This window comes from Mesoplodon bidens (genome assembly GCF_964165515.1).
Source record: "Mesoplodon bidens genome assembly, chromosome: 2".
Taxonomy (NCBI): domain Eukaryota; kingdom Metazoa; phylum Chordata; class Mammalia; order Artiodactyla; family Ziphiidae; genus Mesoplodon; species Mesoplodon bidens.
Window position 1 is genome coordinate 82,094,983 of NC_138177.1, and position 24,717 is coordinate 82,119,699.

Genomic DNA, 24,717 nt, shown 5'->3' on the forward strand with positions numbered 1-24,717 from the left:
AGGGACTCGCTGCACAGAAGGACCTGTGTGCCCTGGGACTGGAAGGAGGGCTGCTTAGCAGGGGGGGTATAAGGCTGGAGCTGCCTGCAAAGGACTCCTCATGGGTTTAAGTCTGACATCTGCCCTTGCACAGCAGAGCCTTAAGCAGGTTTTAATGTCTGGGAGGAGCACAGGCAAGTCTGTTTTAGAAAGAGCCCTCGGGTGAGTCGAGAAAAATGGAGGGGAGACACATGATCTGACTCATGAAATAACCCAGGCAAGAGGTGAAGGCCACACCAAAACAGGCAGAGTCAAATATTTCAGAAGGAACATGCAGTACAAACGAGGAGGAAAAGGATCCTGGCATTGGCTTGTAGGCAAACATAAAAGATTGTAAAATTGCTCTCTGATGGATCCTAATTCTTGTGGCCATGGAGGGAGCTGCTCCAAGCTTCAGGAGCAGCTCTAGATCCACACAAAATATAGCCAGTGTGAGTATGTGGCCAGAACGGAGGTAGTCAACGTAAGGCTGAAGAGGCCACTGATTCGGATGTTGACAGCGCCAGGATGAAGGGCGGGGTGAGGAAGCAACAGAGGTGGTGCAGGCTGGGACTCAGGGCTTCAGAGACAGTGTCATCAGATAAACACGCCAAAGCAGTGATCTGGAAGGACTCCGCACACTGGACCGCAGGTAATCCTCATCCTCAGACCAGAAGGTCTAAGAAGGAGCAGCAACAAGCAGGTTGAAGACAAGGGGATGAAGGATTTTACACATTTAAAGACAAGACAACCACTCAGGCATCACTTGATCACTTCTATACTTCTTTTCCAATGTGAAGACACCATGATAGCAGTTGTATACAGTATAGTTGAGGTTATTTTGGTTCTCTTATTGAAATAGGTCTGGGGCCAAGGTCAAGCTCAAGAGAAACTAGCCTTTAGCACTGAATCAAACAAGGTGCCAGAGAAGGTGGATTTCAAGACCACACCACCTAATGTAAACGTTAGCCGAGATGCTGTGGTCGATAACAAAACTCAGTTTAAATCCAAATATTAAGGGAATTGCAGCCCCCAAGGTAACCACACAGAGAAAAGCACCATCTTTCAGACAAGTATCCAAGGCTGATAATGTTGATAACCGCTTACCATTGTGCAACGTGTTTCCTGAAACCTAAAATAAGTTCACCATTGAAGAGACATAAAGAGATGAGCAGAACTGACATGGTCTTTTTAAATATATCTTTATTTCTCAAACTCAAAGCTTTATTTCATCAAGTTCTAACACATTTTGCATTGACAAGTGATTTCACCTGCATCCCATAAGAAGGTCAGCGGCCATTACACCAAAGAGGAAACCTCACATATCCTAGGAAATTAACATTTGAAAGGCCATGCAAGTATACGATAACAAAAAAGCTTCCAATTTAGTCTAATTTGTATCTTTTCATCTATAGTAAGTTGGAAATTAATGGATAAAGACCTAATTTTCCTAAAGCAGTGATTTTAAGTTCATGAAAAAAAAAAAAAAAAAAGACCAGATTGCTTGAGTTTTAAAACACCCACAGATCCGTATTATTTAATGACTTCCTCTTTAGCGGATGGTCTTCTCACCTTCCTATGCAAACACACATGACAATTTGCACCACCCCTCACTAGCCCAGGCAAAACTCCAAGCATTTTCTTTTGCTTCCACTTAAACTATTCTTTAAGTGATAGGTAAACAAGATTTAGAACTTGAACTCAGAAGAAAGCATTTTCTTTCCTGATCCTCACTTTGGAAGTCTCCACAAATAATCCTGAAAACTTGCCAGGTCTTTTTAAATACATCCCCTGCCACACACCCCTCCCTTGGTCCTCTGAATGGAACTGGCCGAACTGGAGTATGTTCCAAAGTCAGCTGTGACATTCTGGTCTCTGCCAGATTAAAAATCGAATCTAACCTTGGCAACTGGATGTTCTTTCACCTCACAGAATCTACCCCAAGGGTTCTTCCCTAGTGTGGAGCTCATCAGATACCCGGGAAGCAATGGCCCCAAGGAGCATTAGGGTCTCTGCTCACAACTAGATAACTATCATTTATTCTCTGGAAGAGGACATTTGAGCTCAGAGTCTAGCTGCATCCTAAAACAAGGCACTGGTACCAGAAAGTTAACTAAAAAGGAGGTATTCCTAAAGTTAGGAAGTTGCTTTTGAGTGGCACCATTTTCCAAAGTTAACAAAGCAGTACTAGGTTAAAATCCTAATCTACCATGAAGGTAAGGGGCTAGTGCTAGCAGAGAGGCTGAAGGACAAGCAGATTCGGGGCTTTAGCAATTTCATTATTATTGCATCACCACAAAACACACGTTCACACACAGTTCTCTGTGACTCAAATCTCCAGGGGGGAAAAAATATCAAACTGGGGGAAAAAAAAAACAAACCCTTGAATGCCAACCCACATCTGTTGCCACACACCAGGAACCCAGCATCTTTCCTACCCGCCTCTCCCCACCTGCGAGGTCCTCCCAGCTGTGAGCCGTGCCACCTCCCACGTGCAGTCAGCAGGAACCCTGATTTGAAGGTGTCAGTGATGTAGTTTAGTTTCAGAGTTGAAGTTATTGAGTGAGGAATGGTGTCTCACTGCCAAGGTAAGATGTAAAGGCGAGGTGAAGCTCGAGGCCGGGGATGTAGTGTGTCCTCTTCTGCCAACACATGGGGGAAAAGGTACAGCTTTCATCTCACAGCTGCTCAGCCTGATTCCAAGAAGCAGGCTGGGGTAACAAACTGCATGCCTGCAGAAAGCATCAGAAAACGGCTAAGAGTCCTGAAGCAAATGAGGCTGCTTACATTTATATTAGAACTTGCACTTGAACTTTAGTGCCCTTTGCCACTGCCAAGTTTCATATTACTCAACACACAAAGAAGGGGAACCACTGGACTCAGTACAAGTTCAGAGTACCTGATGCTTGTGTGAGCAGCACAAAAGGCAGGTTCCAGCTAGAATTTCCAGACACCTGAAATTCAAGGTTACCTGTTCCGAGGCAGGCAAGCAAGAGGCTCATAGAGCAGATGGAGACACCACTAGACCAGGGTGGTATTTAAAAGTGCAGCTTTGGGTGAGTGCAGCTTTTTACCCTGATGGTTCTAGAACACAGGTCTACCCTCAAACTTCAGAACAGCTGGGCTAACTAAGAACTTCAGGTGAAGGGAGTCTATCGAGATGGCCATCGTGCAATGGTGGTAAATAACTGGGGGGCTGGGGATTTCTAGCAACTTCTGTGCCTCCCTTCATCCTTAAAGGAGGACTAGTACTAGATAGGAAAAAAGATATCAAGCAGAAAGAACTCCAAGGACAAACGGGAAATTTAAGTACTTGATGCAGCTCTGATCCCATCTTCATCCGGACCCTCGTTACCCTGATCCACAAGCCTTCTCGTAGAAGCAATGCTGACTTCTGTAAGCAAGTGCTTATGCTGGCGGCTTTGTCATATTTCAGAGCTTTGGTTAAACAGATCTGTCATCTTTGTGCAAACATGTTGCCATCTGACCACAATGGCAGCCTTTTAAGGTCATGGATGACCACAGAGTTTTTAAAGTTGGGGCTCACTCTTCACTGCCCTTTTTAACACTGAAGCACCCCAGGACCCACCTCAATGTAGAACCAGCCTTGACTCAAAGCCAGTGAATTCAAATATAACTACTGGTTCACAGGGAAATAGAAGCTGGTTACACTAAGAAGTGACTTTTATTCAACTAGTCCACAACATGGATACCAACTAAGCCTCGGGTTTCAGTCATGCCCGATCTGCTTTCAAGAGGACCAAGACAACGTATTCCAGAAAAAACCCTGAAAATATAATCTTCAGGAAAAGGTACACCACTCCTTTTCTACTAAGCATTAAGGTAACTTCATTGCTTCAAGCAAAGAGAAAGCAATCACTCAGGGCTTGGGATTTTTATGGCCACAGGAGAAAGTAAAAATCAGGAGCATGGATTTAATTAAATCACTCAAGAAACTAAGCTGGCTGGCAATATGGAGTTTCTTTGCCCTTGATACCCTAAAGTGATGCTTTCTAAGAGATCCCACAAAAAGCTTTGAAACACAAAGTCCCTTACCCTACTGGGAAAGCAACAGTAGCCTAGAACTCTCCCATTTGCTAAGCTTGCTTCAGACTAGAGATTAACACTGTTTGCCTTCTAAAGTGCAGAGTATAAACAAGTATGGTCAATCTACCAGAGTAAGGAAGATTATTCTTCTTCATTCTCTCAATTCTTCCCAAATACACCAGAAGGAATCCTCTTGAGGATGCCTTGGGGGCTCGGACACACACGAGGCCCCACTGATGGAAGGAGCGCCCACCTCACACGCAGCACAGGGACAGCAGGTGCGAATCTAAAGCAATTTTAAACCAGAGAACTCTGCCCGCAGGCGCAGACCATTCCACAGGTCACTCGGATCTACTGAAATCCCTGGATTTGTTTGCTGTCCAAAAAGCCTGGAGAAGGAAACCACTGTTTTTGAAAAAACAAAAACAGAAATCAGCCAAAGTACTCCAGAAAAAACAGCCAGTCATACTTGGAATGTGACCAAAATGGGTTTCCGATTAAAACATGGGAAGACCCTCACATCAGTTACGGCAATGACTCTAGACTCGGCACAATCCTTAGTCTTGGGAAGAGCAAAACAAAAGTGATGAGCTGATGAGGGAAACAAAAAAGTGTCATTCAATAAGAATTCCTCACTTTAAAGAAAAGAAAAATTGAACATTCACGTTTCCTATTTACAATCCCCCACCACAATTCTACTGAACATTATGTTGCACAGTTTATTTTGTTTTCAAGTTACATTTCAAGAAAAGGTCTTTTTTTTTTTTTTCTCAGCAATATCTCACCATTCTTCGTGATAGCACAGCATCTAAACCATAAACCACTTCCAACCAGATTGTAATTCTCCAGCTATCGGCTTTGGTTTATTGAGGAGAGAAATCCTCAGCTCTGATGACAGAGAATAAACATAAGCAATTTAGTCCCTTGAACAAAAATTAAGCCACAAGAGCACCCTCATGTTTACCATTTTCTGCGGGACTAAAATTGACAGAAGCAAATAGACCATCGGCACAACTTTCATGTAAGTGCTGAGAATTCCAAGTGAGGGCCGACATCCCCTACCCTAGGCTCCAGTGAGAAGCCCAGCAGCTGGAGACTTCTACACTGCCCACGTGTTTCCCAATCTCAGCGACCGCACGGAGCTCAGACGTCCCTGTGCTGATGTTTGGAACACGGTATGTTAGTGTCTGTCTTGGAAAGATGTGGATAGGTCATAGTTCCTATAGCATTTTCCAAAGTGGCACTGGAATAACAGGTCCCTTTAGGGTTGGCTCATGATATACTGGAGACCCATTCCAATGGGCACACAAAGAAAAAAAAAAAAAAAAAAAGCAGAATCAGAGCTGAGTTCCTCTTTAAAAGCCAAACACCTACATCTAGAAGAAGGCTCCCTTACCTGAGAGCCCTCGCCCTACGGGGGTTCCCCCTGTGGAAACCCTCGGGTCTCAAGGTTAGTTACAGGGCAGCCAGGTGGGGTAGGGCTGGCTGTAGGTGACCGGAGGGTGGGCCACGTAGTAATTGTTGAAGTTGCCGTCACTGACGTACGGCGCGGGCTGGTAGTAACAGGTGACGGTGGTGGCATTGGGGATGATGTTCTGCTCGGCCAGCACGCGCAGGGCCAGCAGGGAGATGAGGTTCAGGGTCTGCCTGCGCTCGTGGCCCATGAGGCACACGGTGCTCTCGTTCACCACCCTGCGCAGGGTCATGAGGTAGTCGTACTTGCTCCTCTCTTCCTCGGCGAAGTGGTTCTGCAGGTAGGTCTCCAGCTTCCTCTGCTGCTCGAGGATGTCGGGGAAGTCGATGAAGAACCGGGAACACATGTAGCGCTCCAGGGTCTTGATCTCGTCCTGGTCGGTGGGCCTGAAGTCCCGCACCAGGAGGTTGCTGTACTTGAGCAGCCCCCCGCCCCGGATCTCCTCGGGGTTCTTGGTGGCGATGAGTCTGTTCTGCAGGTGGTCCAAGGCTTCCTCGAAGTCCCCGTACACGCTCTCCCCGATGACAGTGGGGTGCAGGTGCTCGGAGAGGGGGTGGCTGGAGCAGTCATAGAAGAAGAGTAGGGAGTCCAGGATGATCTGGAAAGAGTCCACACTGAACTCGAACTGACGCCGGATGGAATCCACAAACTTCAGCTCCACGTTCCGCCCGTTCTTGTTGGAGAGGGAGATCAGGCTCCAGCGGTCAGTGTCCGTGCACACCTTCACCAGCTTCTGGACGTACGCCTCCTTCAGAGTGACTGGGCTGATCTTGAGCTTGTTCACGCCCTCCGGCAGGAAGTTCAGGAGGGAGCACAGAACCACATCCCGGACCAGTTGAAACTCGGCCTCTGTGGGCAGAGCCACGTGAAAGATGAGGTCCAGGTCTTTGCAACCCAACCCGTTGTCTTTGACCAAGACGTGGCCGGCCGCAGAGCCGTTCAGCCGGACGTCCTGCACTTTGATGCCCGCCTCCTCCAGCCGGCCGCGGACCGTCTGCACGATGTCCTTCAGCGTGATCTCCAAGGTGGGGAAGTTGCCTCGTCCGTGGATGGGTACGACCTCGGTCAGGACCTCATGCAGCCGGCTCACCTGGTCCCAGGTGAGCACGCTGAAGGACACGCAGTCGCTGGTACTGCTGCTCTCCTCTGCCATCTTGGGGGATGTTCTTGCCGGGGAAACTGAAAGGGAGGGAAGAGAAACAGAGTTAGGATTCACTTCTATGTGGCAAAGCAGCTCCAGGGACTCCGAGATGATGCTAGTTTCTCTCTGAACATCTTCCTTACTGCAAAGTGGCAAAGAGCACCTACCGCCGGGTGCTGCTGTTGAGGATTAAATGAGCTTAAACACGTTAAGAACAGTGCCTGCATGGAGTAAGGACAATATACACATAAACTTACCCTACACCAAATCTAACAACTTCGGACTTTTGTTTTCTGTGGGGTTTGTTTGTTTTGCCCGTTTTGTCTGCGTGAGGGTAGGGTCAGGGGTGGAGCCTGTGTGTGAAGGTAAGCAGACAAACTTACTAGACCGAGTAACCTAAGCACAACATTATTCAGTAGAGGGTCTACAGGTTTTGCTAATTTTCCTTGTTTTCCATGGAAATCACCTCTCCTGCTTTGGGCTCCCTAACTACATCCTGAGCTGGTTGATACCTCGGGACAATGCCCACACAGGACACAGGATCCACAAGAGAAGCTTCCTTCTCTTCGTGAATAGGTGGATTCTCAACCCTGGGCTTAGTCCTGCTAGAATCAAATATGCCGATATCCTTTTCACTTACGGGAGCTGTCTGCCCCCTAACAAACAATCCTGTTATCCAGGGTAGGACCAAGGAGGTGTCTGAGTGACAAAATTCCTGAGTAACAAAGGGTTAGGTCAGCCAAGCAGTGGAATCGCTCTGCCCAGCAAGGCGGCCCCACACAGGATGTGGAAAACCTCCTCAGGGCAGTGTGATTTTTCAACTGTATTTTGAAAACGAATCCCTTCAGTCTACCCAAGGAGAACAAAGTTAGCACTCAGTACTAGGAGAAAAACATGCTTCTCAGCACATCACCGGCTAGAACCACAAGGGTACCAAAGTAATTTTCAACTAAGTTATATTGTTCAGAAAATGAAACAACAGATTCCCTGGAAATGATAATATGTAATAACAAAAACGGATACATTAGAAAGTCCAGGTGCTGTGGATCCACATGGGTCACATATTATTAGCTAGATGAATGTAAAAGGCTGAGGTGCTGCCCTCAGACTTCACTGCAAACAGAAAGTTTTGCCACCCCCTTCACTTTTCTGACTTGCTAGACACACAGAATCCATCCCAATGACCTGCAGTTTCATTGTTTGGAAGCGGCTGCCTTTAAAAGCACGTCCAGCATGCATAGTCCTGGGATTCCAACTTGGGTTTTTAGTCTTGCACTGGTGCCAGGGACCCTCGCCTTATCTATAGAGCTCAGACCAATGGGATGGTTGTTGATCCATGCTGGGGGCACCATTGGACACACCAAGACGAGCTTTCCAGGAGCTGGCCATCAAGGAGGAGGGTGAGAACACAATGTCTCAATATGAGGCAGTGTGTCGGTGAAAGAAAATGTAATATGAAGGTAGAAGACGTGTCAGTTGATTGGGGCGAACAGGAAGGCCACAGAGGAGTTCATTTATGGGGCGGGGACACAGCTGACAGAAAGGCAACAAGAGCTCTCAGCTGGGTTTGAGGGGCAGAAGGCAGCCGAGACCTGACAAGTTGTCCAGTCTGGCCATCATGTGCCTCTTCTCAAGCCAGATCACAGGCTCCCTTTAGTATGTAGGTTAAGGGACTGAATTTGCTTAGTTGGCCATGGGAAAGTAGATCACATGATTAAAGCAGGCTCCAGGAAGGCCAATGGGGGATGGGCACTCTTCTGCTTGCTACTGAAGAATACTTGCCAAAGGGAAGGTAAACATTTTTCTTCAAACCTGTTTGGACAGCGTTAGAAAGCCCTAGGCTATCTAGATTATCCTACCAAAGCACTTCTAAGTTAAGGATACCAAGCAAAATTTGTGATGAAATATTTGATGTTTACTGTGGCTGGCCTTTGGTTTCAAGTCAGATTTGGGACAGTAGAGATCTCATTTTAATGTGCTCTATATACACTTGGTTCTTTGTGGCCCCTTTAATGATGAGCGTAGCACACATTACACTTGTGCCAACTGTGTAGGGCATTACACAATTAAGTTCAAATGATTACAGAAAGGTATGGCTCCAGCTTTGTTTTGAAACACTGCTAAACTATGATTCAGTGACATAGATTTCTGCCAGGTGTGTTGATTTACCTATAAAAATACAACTTGCTTTACCCTGTGTATCAGCTGTTAGTGTGCTTCCAAGGCTCGGGTTTCTGATATGGGCATAAGAAGTCACAGCAATAGAGGAGCTGCAATTCAATCAGTACTTGGAAAAGAAGGGAACAATTAATTTTAAGAAAATCTCTAGGAAGAAACTCAATAATGTTGTAGAGGAGAATAGTTGTAGGAATCACTTTTGACTCGTGCCTTTTTTTAAGGACTTGTTAAAAAAAGAAGTCATCTAAAGTCAGGACTACTCCCACCTCTAGAACAGTGGCTCTTAACACTAGAAGCGGGACATCTACGACCAGAGAGAATCTGAGGAAAGCTATCACTCATTCTTGGGGCGGGGGTGGAGGGTGGGAGGTGTAGTACATATGCATGAAAATTTTCACATATTTTAAAATCTCTGAAATTGTAGTAGATTCAAAGTTAGAATCTATTGTAGACTGAAAATTTGTAAGGTTCTAATGGGAAGAGGGGCAGGAATAGCCAGAAAAGTTATTAAAAATTGGAATGATGTCTACTAGCCTGGTAAGAGATATTATGAAGCTACAATAACTGATAACAGCAATGATATTGGCAGAAAAAGGCAGACAAATAGATGAAACAGAATTTTTTAAATCTAGAATGAAAATCTAGTACATAAGGGGATTTAGTGTATAAAAGGAGGCATTCAAAATAGTAAAGGGGAATTTTTGAGACATCTGGATAGTTATCTAGATTTTTAAAATAAGCAAGGATGGCTCCTTAGCTTGTGCCAATCTAAGATCTAGACGGATGAATCAAAGACTTAAGTGTAAAAGGATGAAACCCTAACAATACCAGAAAAACATGAAACTTATGTAAATTTATATAGAAGAGGTATTCCTTTCTAAATCACAAAGAAGTCACAAAAAATTGATACATTTGCCTATATAAAAATTAAAACATCTACCTGGTGAGAACACCATAAAGATGTGAGAAGACAAAACCAGGAAAATACTTGTAACATTAGACAAAGCAGTCATTTCCTTAATGAATAAGGAGCTCCTACACATCAGAAATACTAGAACCCCAACATAAAAGAAGGGGCAAAGGACATGAACAGTGGCTCAGACACTTAACATATTCAAACTTACCTTAAGGGATGGGCAAATTTAGACTTCAATGTATCATTTTTACCTATCAGATTGGCAAAGACCAAGAAGCAGACACTTCTGGTACACTGCCCGTGGGTTCCCTCTGAAGAACAACATGGGACTCTCAATTTTAAGTGGACATACTCTTTGGCATGGCAATTCTACTTCTAGGAAGTCCACTTTGGATTTTATCCTGTGAGTATACATGCAAGTATGCGCAAGGATATTCATTGAAGAATTATTTATAAAGCTACAAATAGTGATTGGTAAAGAAAGTTAAATGACTTGATATATGTATACAACAGGATACAAATGCCTGCAGTTGTCCAAAAGAATGGTGGCTGCTCTATCTGTATGAATATGAAATGCTTATCAAGATTGATTAATAAAAAAGCAAGTGTGAAACTGTATGTGTAAAAGCACAAGTCTATGCTTACACAATCAAAAATCTCTGGAAGGATATACAAGTAGTTCAGCTTACACCAAATACCACTTCTAGGCTGGGGTACAGGGTACAAAGAAAACTTATTTTATCTCTTTTGAATTTGGAACCTACATATGTATTAGTTGAAAAAAGTTAAAATCTTATGAGCCATATTCCAAAATCTCTCCCCTTTGAGCCTTCTAATCTGCTACCTTGTTTAATTCCTTCAATTCCTTTCCTCCTAGCCCTCCCCACCATCCCTGTATCCATGTGCCCAAACCGAATACACTTAGGAGCTTCCCCTCCAAGCCTAAAAACTGATCTCTAGAGGGGCAGGCAGAGGAGGAAGGACAGTGTTTATCTGGAATGGCTTTTAGTCAATTTTCTACTTCTGCGGTGTTTAAAAGATGATGTCCATTGTTTATCCAAAAAAACCCCAAAACTTTCAAAACAATGGATGTCATCTCATCTAGTGTCATTCTATGTTTAGTATCCAAAAATGTTTTCTGTAGTTTTACAAGAATTACTATTTCTCATTTCAGACATATTACAGCTATCCTCACGGTGCTGTTGGTTACTGGCTACAGTTGCAAGAACCTTAATAAATGCAGTAAACACTTTCTCAGGAACCTAAGATGCCTATAGTTGGCATCTTCCATGTCAACAACTTCTGACACATATATGAATAATGGAGTTAACTCTTAGAAAAAAGTAGTCTATATAAAAGCACAGTGCAGAACATGTGCCAAGTCCATGATATAGTTTTTAATTCTCCCAATTTACTGTGACTTAAATCTGGAGCAGCTCTTGAAGCTACTGAAGGCTCAAATTTAGGCTGAGTTATATTTGTTGTTTAGCTTATTAGAAGAGCCCAAAATAAGTTATCGATGCCTATTAGAAATGAATCCTTTGTTTTTCCTCACCCATCCAAACAATTTCAAATATCAAAAGTACATTTACAGGTTACTCAGACAAACGTGGTATTACCAGAATAAGTCCAAGTCATAGGCCCTTAGTGCTTAGATAACACACCAGAGCTTAGTGTAACGGTTTTAGTTTTAATTAACCACTTGAGATCAACATTGATATAATCCCTGTATAAAAGAACCATGTGAGGGCTTCCCTGGTGGCGTAATGGTTGAGAGTCCGCCTGCCGATGCAGGGAACACGGGTTCGTGCCCCGGTCTGGGAAGATCCCACATGCTGCGGAGCGGCTGGGCCCGTGAGCCATGGCCGCTGAGCCTGCGTGTCCGGAGCCTGTGCTCCGCAACGGGAGAGGCCACAACGGTGAGAGGTCCGCATACAGCAAAAAAAAAAAAAAAAAAAAAAGAATCACGTGAAACACACAGTCTCAATTCATGAAAGGCCCTGGTTAAAGGCAAATTCTAATTAGCAGAATTAACGAAATAGTAACTAGAAAAAAATTAATTTGCAGCCTGGTAAATTCAAAGTAAAGTGTTTGATTTCCCTTTACTTGTCTGAGAAGCAGATGCATTGTATTTTGCACTAGAAACTGGGAAAGGTGGGAACCATGATTTCTCACTGATTTGAAAATTCAGACACCTTTTTACAAATGAGGATGACCAACTGCCTGCTCAGTTTAAGCTACTTAATCTTCTAAAAAGTTTGACTTGTGATGAATGACTATCTTAGGCTCCCTTGAATTCCCTTTTCTTTTAGCATCTGGCTGCAGCAGAAGGATAAAATACACACATTAGTGGAAAACAAGTTTGTAGAGATGGCAGCAAAAGGTGAAAGGAAAGACAAACTAAGCCCAAAGAGTAAACCAAGCTCCCTGAGCACACTAACTTACCTTTGTTTCCCACTGCCTGGCACACTCAAGGCAGGTTGATCTGAATACCAGTTTGAGCCCTCATTGAAAAGAAAAAAAAAAAAAAAAAAGTTATTTCTAGTCCTGCTCCCTGCCTTATCTAGATCCCAGAAACAAGAGTGACAGAGGCTACGAAAGCATGAGGGAACTCCGGGTAGGCAAGAGGACAGGCAGATGGACAGGTTGGAGATGAACGCTAAGCACACTTGTAATACGTCTAGGCCTTATGGTCGAGGGCTTGGGTCAAATCAGCACTGATTTGTTTGTGCCTGGCCTTAGTTGTAGAAATGCCCAGACTCCCCTTGGCATGTATGGAGATGTACATCCGTGAAGTTAAAGACGGTATATATTTAAGCCTAGGTCTGTGACATCTGACATGGAAGCTCCAGAAGGTTTCATGGAAATGCTGCAGTGTGAAAGAGGCGCTCTCAGCTATGGCAGCCCATCTAGCCCACAGACAACTGAGCAGCACCCTCTTCCCCTGACCCTGCTGTGGGCTTAAGAACACAAACACGTTACAGCATTCCTTTGATGACAACGTGCTGTTAACCGGATGTTACCCCAACGGCCTGGATCTTCCTAGTGACCCTTTCCAGCTCGGGGTCAGAGATCCAGCCATGCGCGGTGGACTAAGACTGGTGACAGACCCCAAGGGAGGTGTGTATGGGGCACAAAGACCCCTGCCGTCCCTGGCTCCTGGCCCAGGGGGGACCCATGTGCCCGTGGCTGCGATCTTCCACACAAACTCTTCTCCTCCGTGTACAACTGAGGGCACTTTAAGCAAAAAGAAACTACTTCCTTGCCTATAAAAGCTTAGAGAATTTAAGCAGAAGTGAAAGCAGATGGCAACACTCGTCGTAACATCCCATCCCACCTCTTCCCTCATCTAGCTGAGGGAATGGAAACCACAGCTCTGGGCCTGTTTCTCTTTCTCCTATACAATGAAGGTGTAGAGGTGTGTGGGCAAGCGGACAGAAGAGTACTGAGCACAAGCCACGTCACGTCCACTCCCAGTCATCCCCACACGCACTCTGTCCCTTTTACACGAAGAATAAGGATCAGGAAAGATTAAGCAAATTGACCCCAGATCCTCAGCTCTGGACCTAATGTTCTGACTCTTGGAACTGGAAACAACTTCCACCAAGGTCAAGTTCTGCCACTGGTGGGCGGCAGGTGGGGAGAAGGCAATAAGCTCTTAAGCTACAAACCCACACGTACACTGGGATGACCAGGGCTTACTGCTACCAAAGTGATCTTTTCTAAAACAGAAACTGTACTGGTCTTATCCAAAAACAGGAGCTACCTTCTGCCAACTATACAACTGCGACGCCTTATCTTCCCATCGGCCCTTATCCCCACTGTACACGCTGAAGACAGCAAAGCTTCAGTCAACCAGCCTTTACTGCCTGCTTGAGTGCAGGCTCCTCCTGTAGAGACGGCCACAGCCAGAGGACACCAAATATGACTAGATGTTTGGCCAGTTGCCCTATGAGCCACCAAACTATTTGACAGTGTCCCAAACAGGCAGTGAAACAGTGCTGAAAGTTCATCAGGATCAACCCATCCGATTCCTACAACAATCCTGTAAGGGAGATACCATTTCCCTACTTTCATAGGTGGGGAAACTGGAGAACAAAGAGGATACACACACTGTTAACTGTCCAAGGACGCACTGCTGGGAAGTGGCAGAAATGGGACTTAGGAGGCTTCCTAGGTGGCAGACAGCTTTGGTATCCGTGTTGGGGTGAGGGCAGGGCTTTGAAGGTAAGCTGGTTGTTCAGGTAGTTGTAGGAAGGAGACAGCAATAAGAAGGAAAAAGAGAAGAAAGGTATGAAGCTTTGTTATCAGAGGGTGGGAAAGAAGTTGGCTAGAAGTGTTAAGGCCCCCTGCATGGAGTACGGCCAGACGGCAAGTGCCGAAAGCAAGGCAGAAGCATTTAGAATGAAAGTAACTAACAACTGTCAGTACAGAAACTCTCTCCCTCAAAACCATCATGGATTTGGGGGTGTATCCAGCCTGATGGGAGCCACCAGAATGAACATAATTAAGTATAGTCGTGCGAATGTTTGTTGTAAAGGAACAATGGCTGAAAGGTGAAGGCCTAGGATCCTCATTTCTGAGGAAGCTCCAGGATACCAGCCAGGTTGGGAGGCAGTGGTGATTTCAGAGAAAGCAAGCCCTGAAGGGAGAGAGAAGCCAGGAGTGGAAGGAGCTGGGAGAGTCAGTTTACTGGGCAAGCATTAAGAGGAAAAAATAATAGCACAGGAGAGAGCTTTTAGGAATGGGCTGATCCTGGTCTGGATCTGCAACTAAGGCACATGCCCTGCTCACAGAATAAAGGAACAGCTGCTGGGAGTCACTCTGGTGACTGGAAGATCAGGATTGTGAATCTGCGGATGAAGCAACAGAACAAGACACTCCCTGCAGACAAGAGGGTAACTTTATCAGATCCAAGAACAAATAACCCAACTGGAGCTGCAGAGACAAGGTAGGTAGATTGGCAAGAAGTGATCAGGACCCCAAGGGCTGGCACAGGAAGAAGAGTTGGAACAGACTTGAAACAGAAACAGCCTGGAACAGACTGACGAAGGCCTGCACGTTGAACCTAAGACTGGACACCTGCCCCTTTTCCCACCTGTGTGCAGTCTGACCCTTGAGATCCTTTCACCCTCGAGAGAGAGCCAGGGACTTGGGATGACCATGGACTTGATATATGCAGCAGCAGATAAGGGGGCAAAAAGGAGAAAACCCAGGGTCAACAGGGATTCAGCCTTCTGCAGAGAAATCCTCCCTTACTCCTTGAATTCCTAGGGAGGTGAAGGTCAAAGTCATCTAGGACCAGAGGGAAGCCTGAGGAAGCCTTTTGTCTGCCAGCTGCCAGCCCCTCGGCAGGGCCCCCGGCCCACCACCCGGGAGGAGGCCACATTCTGGAGACTCTCCCACTGCCCCCAAACACGCTGCAAAGTCACAGATAACTGAGACGCACACCTGTGGTTCATGTACCTGAATAAGAATTTCGATTAGTAGACAGCCCAAAGCAACAGAACCAGATAAAGTAATGCCTTGCTTATTAAAAGGACAAGAAAATGTATTCTTTGTTAACTTTTTACAAGAAGTTATGCTTACAGCTGCTCACTCAAACACCCACAAACACACTCTACCTCAGTCCAAAGATATAAGTGCCCCACGCCACAAAGCTGCGCCTGGGGAAAACTGCTCTCCGTCAGTGACACAACAAACCCCGCACGTGGTCTTTTCTCACTCAGCTCCAGCACATTCAGCCAGAGGCCTCAACCTATTTTCTCAGGGTTATCAGCATCCTCCTAGCCATTCAGCGCTGATGTGTACTAGAGTCTAAAAATTTGGTTCAATTCCCACGGCAATAGGGATGCTGCCTGAGCCAGAGGCAAAGTGTGTCCCGGCCGGAAGCAGAAGCGGGAAGAGAGGCCAGTGCCCCCTTGCTCTGCCCAGGCTTTCCCAGTGGGAGGGCCCTCACAGCGCTCCCTCCCCACTGATGCCAACATACAGTCTTCACGGTTATCAATGCCTGGGCCCCGTCCACAGACACCCGCCCTGAGACAACTCCAAACAGAAAGCTCTTTCCTGTCTTTCAAAATAGGACGCTTAAGTAAGTGTGGTTGGAGAGATAACGCTGGAAGAACTCATGCTGTGGCAGCAAAACAGCATGAGACAGAATAAAAACACTGTCCCGGATGTTGTAACAGGGACACCACAGAAGTTCAAGTGCTTAAAGGAATACCCTGAATCGTTGCAAATGTAAGTATTAACAAGGTCAGAACACAGATATCTCTGGATGGGAGAGATGCATAGAAGCCTTGATTTTTCCAAGGTGTCAGCATGATTGAGTGCTACGTACTCAACTTGAACTGGAAATAATCCTTGTTGCTCCTGGGTACCTCCCTCCCTCCTACCAAATGCCTCTTTCTAAAGCAGAGATGTTACTAGTCTGAACTCATTTAAAGAGATCCCCAGAGCTGGCCCTACAGTTTTAGAGACTGACTAGGCTGAGAAAAATAGGACAATTCCTAGGAGACTTTACTGTAAAGATGAACAAGTTTACATACAATCCATAGGGTTTAAGGACTGACAGCCCCCAGGTTTTATCAAGGACTGTGTCCACAAACTAATTTACCATCTAACTTTCTAGTTCAGAGCTTTGAACTGTTGCTAGTTGTCCAAAATGAGGACCTCAGTCAGCTAAAAGCCCCATCTCATCACCAGCAGCATCCCGTGGGCCTTATCAGGAAAGGGACAAGCACTCTCAGTTGCTCCAATGTAGCATTTCTCTTACGTTGGACATATACCCCCCTTTACCGATACCTAAGCATGAGCTGCCTCCATTCATTTCAATGAGGATGCTAATTACACATACAGATCCACCCCAGTTTTGGTTTTGCATAGATCCTTCCCTGCAAAGTTAACTTTCGCATAGCAGGTACCTGACCTCCAGGTACTGAGCACAGTGGCAGCCCAAGTGAGCATCACCAGGCTCAGTGGTCCTTCTGACATCATCATAAATACTGCTCAGAACGGAAATGTGGGTAGGAGGGCAGGGGAGCGGGGGGGAAGGAGTGGAGGGGTAGGATTAAAGTGAAGGAGCAAGACCATGGAGTGGTAGCTATTTCTGCACCAACTGCACAAGAGGAGGCCAAACCACCTTGTCTTTGGTGTCTTCACCTGTGTGAGCCATACAAGCCATGCATGTGGCTCACTGGGATGCTTATCATCAAATTAGCATTTACCAAGTCACGTGCTGCTGTTATCAGGCATCTTGTAGGCACCTTTTACATGAAAGTTATTTTCTCTACCATTTTCAAATCTTAATTGTTGATAAATTGTTAGAGTCCTGGTCCCCTGCCAATCTCAGAAGATTTTATCTTCAGTTCTTCGAAATTCTATTATTACCTTATGATTATTCTCTAAGAAACTATATAGAAAAACAAGAGAACAAGCACTGGACTAGGACTCAAAATCCTGTGTTTCAGTGTCAGGTCTGACTCACACAGTGAATGACTATCAGCAAGTGGGCCACAATGATTGAGCTTCCTTTATTGAGCTTCCTTTCGTTCTTTCAGATATCTGAGTACCTACAACATTCCAAGCACTGTTCTAGGAGCTTACGGTCTATCGGGAAGCAAGAGACCAAGATCTCTGCCCCTGCAGAGCTTAGATCCTATAGATCCTAGCTCATACTCTTCCTCCAAAACCTCGTGTTATTAACTCTTGCCTCCCACATGAGGAGAATCAGGATTTGACAGTGAAACATTTTTGCAGATGGTCTAGATCTGTGCCACCCAATAATGTATCCACAAGTTGTTGGGCGCTTGAAATGGGACAAGTCCAAATTGAGATGTGCTGTGAACGTAAAATACACACTGGATTTTGAGGATTCCGTACGAGGGGAAAAAATGTAAAATAACTCATTAATATTTTTATATTGATTACAAATTGAAAAGATAGTATTTGACATGATGGGTTAAACAGAATTACGTTCACCTGCTTATTTTTACTTTTTAATGTGACTACTAGAAACTTAATTGGGACTCATATTTCTACTGTCCTTCTTACAGTGAAGACACTGAAGAGGTAGAACCTAAAGAGGCAGTGGCGCTTCCAGGGCCAGAACCCAGGTGTCCTCACAACTAAAGCAGCCTCAGAAGCAGGGAGGGGGTAAGGATGAACACAACAAAGGGTCTGGGCAAGGGAGACAGCAGCAGCACCAGTGCCCCACCCAACACCCCCAGGGCCGGCACCTGGACACACAGCAGGTGCCCAGTTCACGCCCACTTCATCTCTGCATGTGGGTCAGCAACCTTCCCAGGACTGGCCAAGCCCACACAGAGTCAGCCAGCTGCGGTGGTCCTGATGCCCACCTCCTCAGCCATCACAGGTCAGGGATAAACAGGGTGTGTCTGGAGGATAAGGGGTAGCCAGCCAGGCGAAGTAGAGGATTACCCCTCCTCCCATCCTAGTAAGGGCTACGCAAGGTGAGAGGAGCTTATGACAACACGAGAGGGTGGGAGAGTTCAAGATTCATGGATAATTTTCTTCTCAAAATGTGTTTACAGGGAGCAAATAGAGAGACAGATATGGAACTTTTTGTGCTCATCCAATCTAAGATAAGGTTTGAAAAAAAACTAGAAAATAAGGTACAAGGTGGAACTGTAAAGAAGTACTGATGAGAAGAGGTGTGGGATAGGGGGATCCCCAGATGGGGTAAGATCAGACGCTTCTGAGAAGGGTCTAAAGCTGGATTAAAATAAAGTTTGGTGAGGAAGAAGGAGCATTCACTTGCTCAAATATTTGAGTGTGTATTCCATGAGGCAAGGCAGGTCAATTAGGAAGGGAGGTCAGGAAAGAACAGAAGGTCAGAAAGGTACACGTCCTGAAAGGAGCGCATCTTCTAGAGGGAGGGGCAGTTCCCGTGAGTTCTTAAGGTGTTTGTTGGAGGTGCCGGGACGGAGAGCTGGCCAGAGGCAGGGAGAGGCGCTGGGCTAGCACTCTCATGGAGCTGCTGTCTGCAGCCCTAAACCAGGTCAGCGATGGCAGCGGGAAAAAAAAGTTAAAAAGAGAAAGACTCAGCAGAACGAGCGCCCAAGTGAATGTGGAGAGAGAGAGGCTGAGTGCGCGCTGCGAGGCTGTGCTGGGGTGGATGGGCAGGGGGAAGGGCTTGAAGGGGGCGGGTCTGGAGCTCAGCCTGAGGGGTTTCAGCTGTCGGCCAATTAGTCCTCACTGCTCCTCGCTCCAAACCTACACCCAAGGCCTCCGTTTTTAAAAAGGCCCCGAAGCCACTCAGCATTCTGGGCCCGGAGCTTGCAATCCCAAAATGTGTGCCAGCACCTTGGCCCATCAGGACGCCATCTCCTGAAGTGTGCTCCCCTCTCTGAGAGGAATGGCAGTCGGATGCCAGCAGAGCACTGGATCCAGTTAACAGGCACACCTTCTGAGTCCCAGGTCCTGCACTGGGCATTCAGCAATGAGCATAGACCCCTGCCTTCCTGGGGCTCACATGCCAGTGGCTGCAACAAACCGGCAAAACCCAAGTGCCTCAAGGACATTCTGAGGTGGACCCAGCTCCTCTTGCATCCAGAGCATTTCCACAGGGCTTTTCACATACCATTCCCTTGGCCTGCTTGGCACCTGGCACAAACTACTACCTAGGAAGCACTTAACCACTTACGGACTCAGTCACTGTTATCCAAGAAATAAACACTTTACACAGCTGGGTGACCAAGACTCCCAAAGGCTCTGAGACTAAAAAACATCCTACACAGAGAGTTGCTTAACATCAGCAATTATTTCTTCACATTAGTTTTTCCCTATTGTTCCAAGAGGTTCTGCAAACAGTTCTAGAACAGGCTACAGGGCCCAGCTGTACAAAATCTATTAATTCTAAACAATTCATAAGGCTTCCTTACACAGTTGGGCTACACAAAGATGCTTCCTCTAAACCATTTAAATTCCAAACATAAGCTTCCTTTTTTTTTTTTTTTTTTTTTTGCGGTATGCGGGCCTCTCACTGCTGTGGCCTTTCCCATTGCGGGGCACAGGCTCCGGACGCGCAGGCTCAGTGGCCATGGCTCACGGGCCCAGCCGCTCCACGGCATGTGGGATCCTCCCGGACCGGGGCATGAGCCCGTGTCCCCTGCATCGGCAGGCGGACTCTCAACCACTGCGCCACCAGGGAAGCCCTAAGCTTCCTTATTAATGCATGTAGTGAAAGGATAAAAACGTTTGAAACCATAAGTTCCAGAAGCATCACAAGAGATCAGCACTACTGCTGTACCCAAGTGGCTTTAAACACATGAATATTTCTTTAAACATAGAGGTGTCTGCTTCATCATAATACTGCTTATGCCCATTTATTTAACGTTACAGTCAAAACACCAAGATGGCAGAAAGCATTTTTCTATATTGCCTTGTTTACCTCAGTGACAACACATGAAAGCAATGGACCTTATCTAACCAGAGTAATGTTTTATCCCAAGTAACACCTCAGACTCTGCATTGCTTCCCCTTAAACCCCGCCCCATCGCCCCCGCAATAACAACAACAACAGATACACCCCAGAGCCCCGTGTGAGACGGAGAAACCCAAACACAACATCACAAGTTTAACTTAACTCATGAAACTAGTCCCCGGCATCCATAAGATGTTTGCTCGGCAACACAAAAAGGGTTTACCACGTCCGTTCGCTGCTCTTGGCTTATCATTCTTTAGTGACTGACACCATGCACACAACATATCAAAGATGAAAATGAAGACAGGGTACTACTTAGTTGAGCAGTTGAAAAAATAATGGCATTTTCTAATTTTGTATCGAATGTGCCCAGTTTCTGGCACTGGGAGAACAAGGACGCTACAGTCCACTCTAAGTTATCTTTACTGCTGGGCAGTTCCTTGGACTCTCAGAAGTGTGAGGACTTCTCTTTTCTGATGGGCAGTGCATGACGTGCACAATCTGGCCTGGCCTTGAACACTGGGGAATGCAGGCTCAGTGCGGCACTGAGAGGTGGGGCAGGGGAGCTTCTGCAACTCAGGATGTGATTTCGGTGGCTACTTGTACGCACAGGCGAGCTGAGCACATTAGTAGGCAGAGCCATAGGTGCTCAACCAAATCACGGTCATTCTGACAAACAGGCCAAACGCCAGTCCTTTCCTTCAGTTACCCCAACTTAATCTCTGGATACAAGGCGGGTATTGTGGAAGAAATTCAACATTAAAAATGCTGCTGTTCGCTCTATGGACACACACTAACTTATGAAATTAGAGACCTTTGTTTGGGGTAACAATTTAGAGGCCTTCTGGCAGAGAAAAGAGTTTTTTTTAACTTTGAGGTTAAATTCACCCAGAGCTACCTGAAAAATTATATATAATATACCAAAATCTGCTTTCTAAAAACTCTTTACTGAGAATAAATGGACTCCAAAGATGTGGGTATACCTTAAGACACAGGGTTTCAGTTATCTCAAGTAAAAGCTTGACTCCAGAGATACTAAGCTCTCCACCTTCGCAAACAAGAATGTCAAAGGGCAGAACCCCTGCTGGTCCAGCTCAGAGCTTCCTTGAAAGGGAAGAGAAAAGTCAGCGTTCTCTAGTCCCCACCCCAACCCCTTTGATAGCAGGGTCTCAGGGTCTCCAGTTCGGGTCTCACTCCCTCAAAAACACCTCTGGGGGTTTAAGAAGGCACAGTTCCTGGTAAGCGCTCCTACCACCCTGACGGCTGCCTGGCTTGCTGCCTGGCTTGCTTCCCTGCCAAGTTACTCATGTTGAAAGGTTAGTGTAGCCAACAATGGCCACTCACATCCCCCCTGCAGGGCAGCTGGGCCAAGCCAGAAGTCTACTTCAGGAGGATTTAATAATCTTCACTTTATTTCCTGGGGAGGTTCAGGCTCCCAACCCACCTACCAAATATCCTGAATACCAACTGTCACAATACAAACGATTACGAAGTCTTTATAAACGCTTACTGTAATGAGTGCACTTGGACAGTCCACGGTTTGCATGTTATAACTCCATAACAGATAAACAAACGTTAAAAGGCAGCAGGTCCCTACTTAAGACAAAGATTTAGTCAGCCCTGCAGAAGTCTTCCTCCGGACCAAAAAAAAAAAAAAGGCGGGGGGAGGTGGGGGAGCGGAAGGGGACCGAGCTGATCCTTCCCGCGGGGTCCAGCCCTAACAGTCGGTTCTAGTGAGCCCGGCTCAACTCGCGTTCTCCAGAGAAACTCGCCAGGCATTTCCCCGGAAGTCCTCCCTTCCTTCAAAGTAGCGTCGTTTTGTTTTCTCCGGCAGGCGTTCTGCGTTTAGGTGTACAGGCTACCAACCTGTAGTCGTCGGGTTCGTCCCACTCCTCCGACTCCCTCCCACCGCCGCGATCTGGACTGCGACACCTCCCGGGCACCGTGCCTCTAAGCCGCCCGCGGCCCCGCTAGCCGAATCCACTTAACGGCCGTGGCTTTCAGACTACAGGTTAAGCAAGTTTCACTCCTCAGAGGGGAGGAACCAGGTCACAGACGCAGAATTCCCGAGAAGTTTCCGAGAGGAGCGCAGCGCGCGAGTCACTCGCTTGGATCAGTTTGCGGCTCTCGGGGTCCCCAGTCTAGGGCGAGTGCAGGAAAAGTTAGGGATCTCCGCCCTCTCCTTAAAACACCGGCCCAGGTTCCGAGCCTGGGGACCACCCCTCCCCTCCCCTGCCAGATGCAGCCCCTGACCGCTGCGTCTCCAACTGCGCCTTCCGAAACCGCCGCCGTCGAATTCGCGCCCGGCCGACCGGCCGAGGTGTGCGCGCCCGCGGGAGCGCCGGGGCGAGCCCGAGAGACCGCAAGCAAGGCAGGGGTGGGGCGGGCGCCGTCGGACCCGGGGAAGGTGCTGAAGGCCCTCATCACACACTCTTCGGCCGCCCGGCCCGCGCCCGGCCAAAGCGCAGCCTGCGCGATGCGCGGAGCAGGAACTCGCTGAAGTTTGCCAGCCCCGGCCGAAGTCTCTGGAAAGTTGTAGCTCCCTCTCGGAGCGTCTCGCCTGGCCCTCGGGGGCGGGCTGTTTAGGGGGCTGGGGTGACGTCGTGGGGTCTGGAGGGGAAGGGAGCACAGGGGCCCGGCACCTGTCCGCACCTCCCCTCTGGCCGCCGTGCCCCCACCAGGCTTGGAGAAGACTGGAGCTCCGCTCGGCCGGGGCAGATTTCCCAACCCTCCCCCCCCCCACCCCGAGGGCAGAACTCGCGGCTCTCCGGAACCGCGCATCCTCGCACCTTTAGAGGAGGGGGCCGTGGACTCACCCGGGCGGCGGCGGAGGAGACCACAGAGGCAGGTCCTTGGCGTGGGCAGCCCCCAGCAGGAGCGGCGCGGTCACTACAGCCCCCAGGCAGCGGCACAGAGTGAACCGTCCTGCCGCCGCCCCCTCCGTTCTTAAACGGCCTGACCACGCCCCCGCCCGCCACGACCGCCCCAACCCCCGCCCCTTAGCCTGCCCTCCCGGGGGAGCGAGGGGCGGGGCGGGGCGGAGCCGTCGCCCAAGGGATCCTTCCGCCTGGGCGCTGACGGCGAGGGCAGGGCGAAAGGTGCCCTCTGATTGGCTCCTCGGGTGAATGGTTGCCGAGAGACGAGTAAATCTTCGGCGGCTAGAAGGGGCCGGGGTGCCAAAGGGAGTAGCACTACGCAGGCGCAATAGAGAGGGGCTGCGTCGACACCCCCTTAACTTTGGAGCTGCTGGGACTCCCTTCCTTTCTGCTTTCCACTACGCTCTTTTCTGCCATTCTTATCACATAACTTCACCACCCCCCACACCCTACCCAAGTTTTCCCCGTCTCTATTCCGCTCCCGCGCAGGCCTGTTTTTCTTCTGCTTCTCTGGGGATTTTCGCTTTAGTTCTCTCTCCAGGAGTGGGGAGTAAAACCTCCAAGCCCACCTCCGACGTGTGTTTTGAAGTCGGAAAGAACTTTTGGTTTCTGAGCTGGTCGAGCCTTCCTGATTCCCCAAGCAAATTGGCTGGAGGTCATTGGGGAAAGGGCACGCACAGTTGGTTCTCCGGCGTAGTTACCACCTGTGTGCAGTTAGTGGGACTAAGAGCCGTGAGGAATCCATCGCCAAGCCTGGCAACCGTGACAGCTTCAGCCCGACTCGGAATGTCACAGAGCTCAGTTGTGTTTGTTATACAACATGCAGGCGGGGCTTGGACACCGTCCAGTCACTCCATAGCAAATGGTTTCGAGCCCTGGTTCTAAATTCAGATTAACCTGGGTTGGAATCTACATTCACCACCTAACTATCTGTAAGGCCCTGGGCAAGTAACTTAACCAACCCTCCATAAGTCTCTGTTTCCTCACCTGTACGGTGGGACTAAAAATGGAACAGCTTTGTAGGGTTATATAAGTAATAAATAAGAAAATGGAAAGCTATTAGTGCAGTGCCTGATATAAAGTGTGTGGTGACTGTTATTTATATCAAATTGTAGTTTTTATTTATCAATAAACGTTTATTGAGCTTGTAGTGATATTCTGTTAGGTTGTGGGAGGAAAGATTACTTCCTAGATGAAGTATTTCTCTACCCAGCCCCTTCCATCCCTGCCTGAAATAAATGTAGTTCTCAATGTCTGCCAGGATAGCGTTCTCAAGTACGTGCCTTCCCTGGGGAGAGGGAGGTCCCCTGGAATATTAATGAGATAGGATATCAGTGTGAATGCTTGTAGGGATCAGGATAGATGGTCTAATTTCTTTTTAAACTTTTTGGTTTTGAGGTACAAATTCGGTAAAGTGCTTTGTGTACAGAACAATGAATTCCTACGTATGTGTATCCCCATGTAGCTGCCACCCAGATCAAGACATAGAACATCTCCAGCTTCCTCATGCCCTTTCCCATCCAGTGTCCCACAAAGGTAACCACTCTTCTCACCTCTATCACCAATGTTTGAACTCGTTGTGGATGAATTACATAGTATGTGCATTTTTGTGTCTAGCTTCTT

The 24,717-nt window shown here is 47.3% G+C and overlaps 1 protein-coding gene across 2 annotated transcripts; it reads right to left on the reverse strand.

Moving 5' to 3' along the window:
- Positions 1-1,199: 1,199 nt before the first annotated feature.
- On the reverse strand, positions 1,200-23,095 carry TENT5C (terminal nucleotidyltransferase 5C). Of its 2 annotated transcripts, none has more exons than XM_081226510.1 (2): positions 23,035-23,095; positions 1,200-6,718 (listed from the first exon to the last, which is right to left on the reverse strand). In XM_081226510.1, exon 2 carries the CDS (start codon positions 6,690-6,692, stop codon positions 5,517-5,519), a length of 1,176 nt encoding a protein of 391 aa, XP_081082636.1. In that variant the 5' UTR covers positions 6,693-6,718; positions 23,035-23,095; the 3' UTR covers positions 1,200-5,516. The 2 variants fall into 2 exon arrangements, with proteins under 2 accessions (XP_081082636.1, XP_081082637.1); XM_081226511.1 differs by lacking the exon at positions 23,035-23,095 and adding an exon at positions 12,220-12,276.
- Positions 23,096-24,717: the final 1,622 nt, after the last annotated feature.

Excerpts from the sequence above, each read along its gene's own strand:
- TENT5C (XM_081226510.1), bottom strand. The coding sequence starts at position 6,692 with ATGGCAGAGGAGAGCAGCAGTACCAGCGACTGCGTGTCCTTCAGCGTG.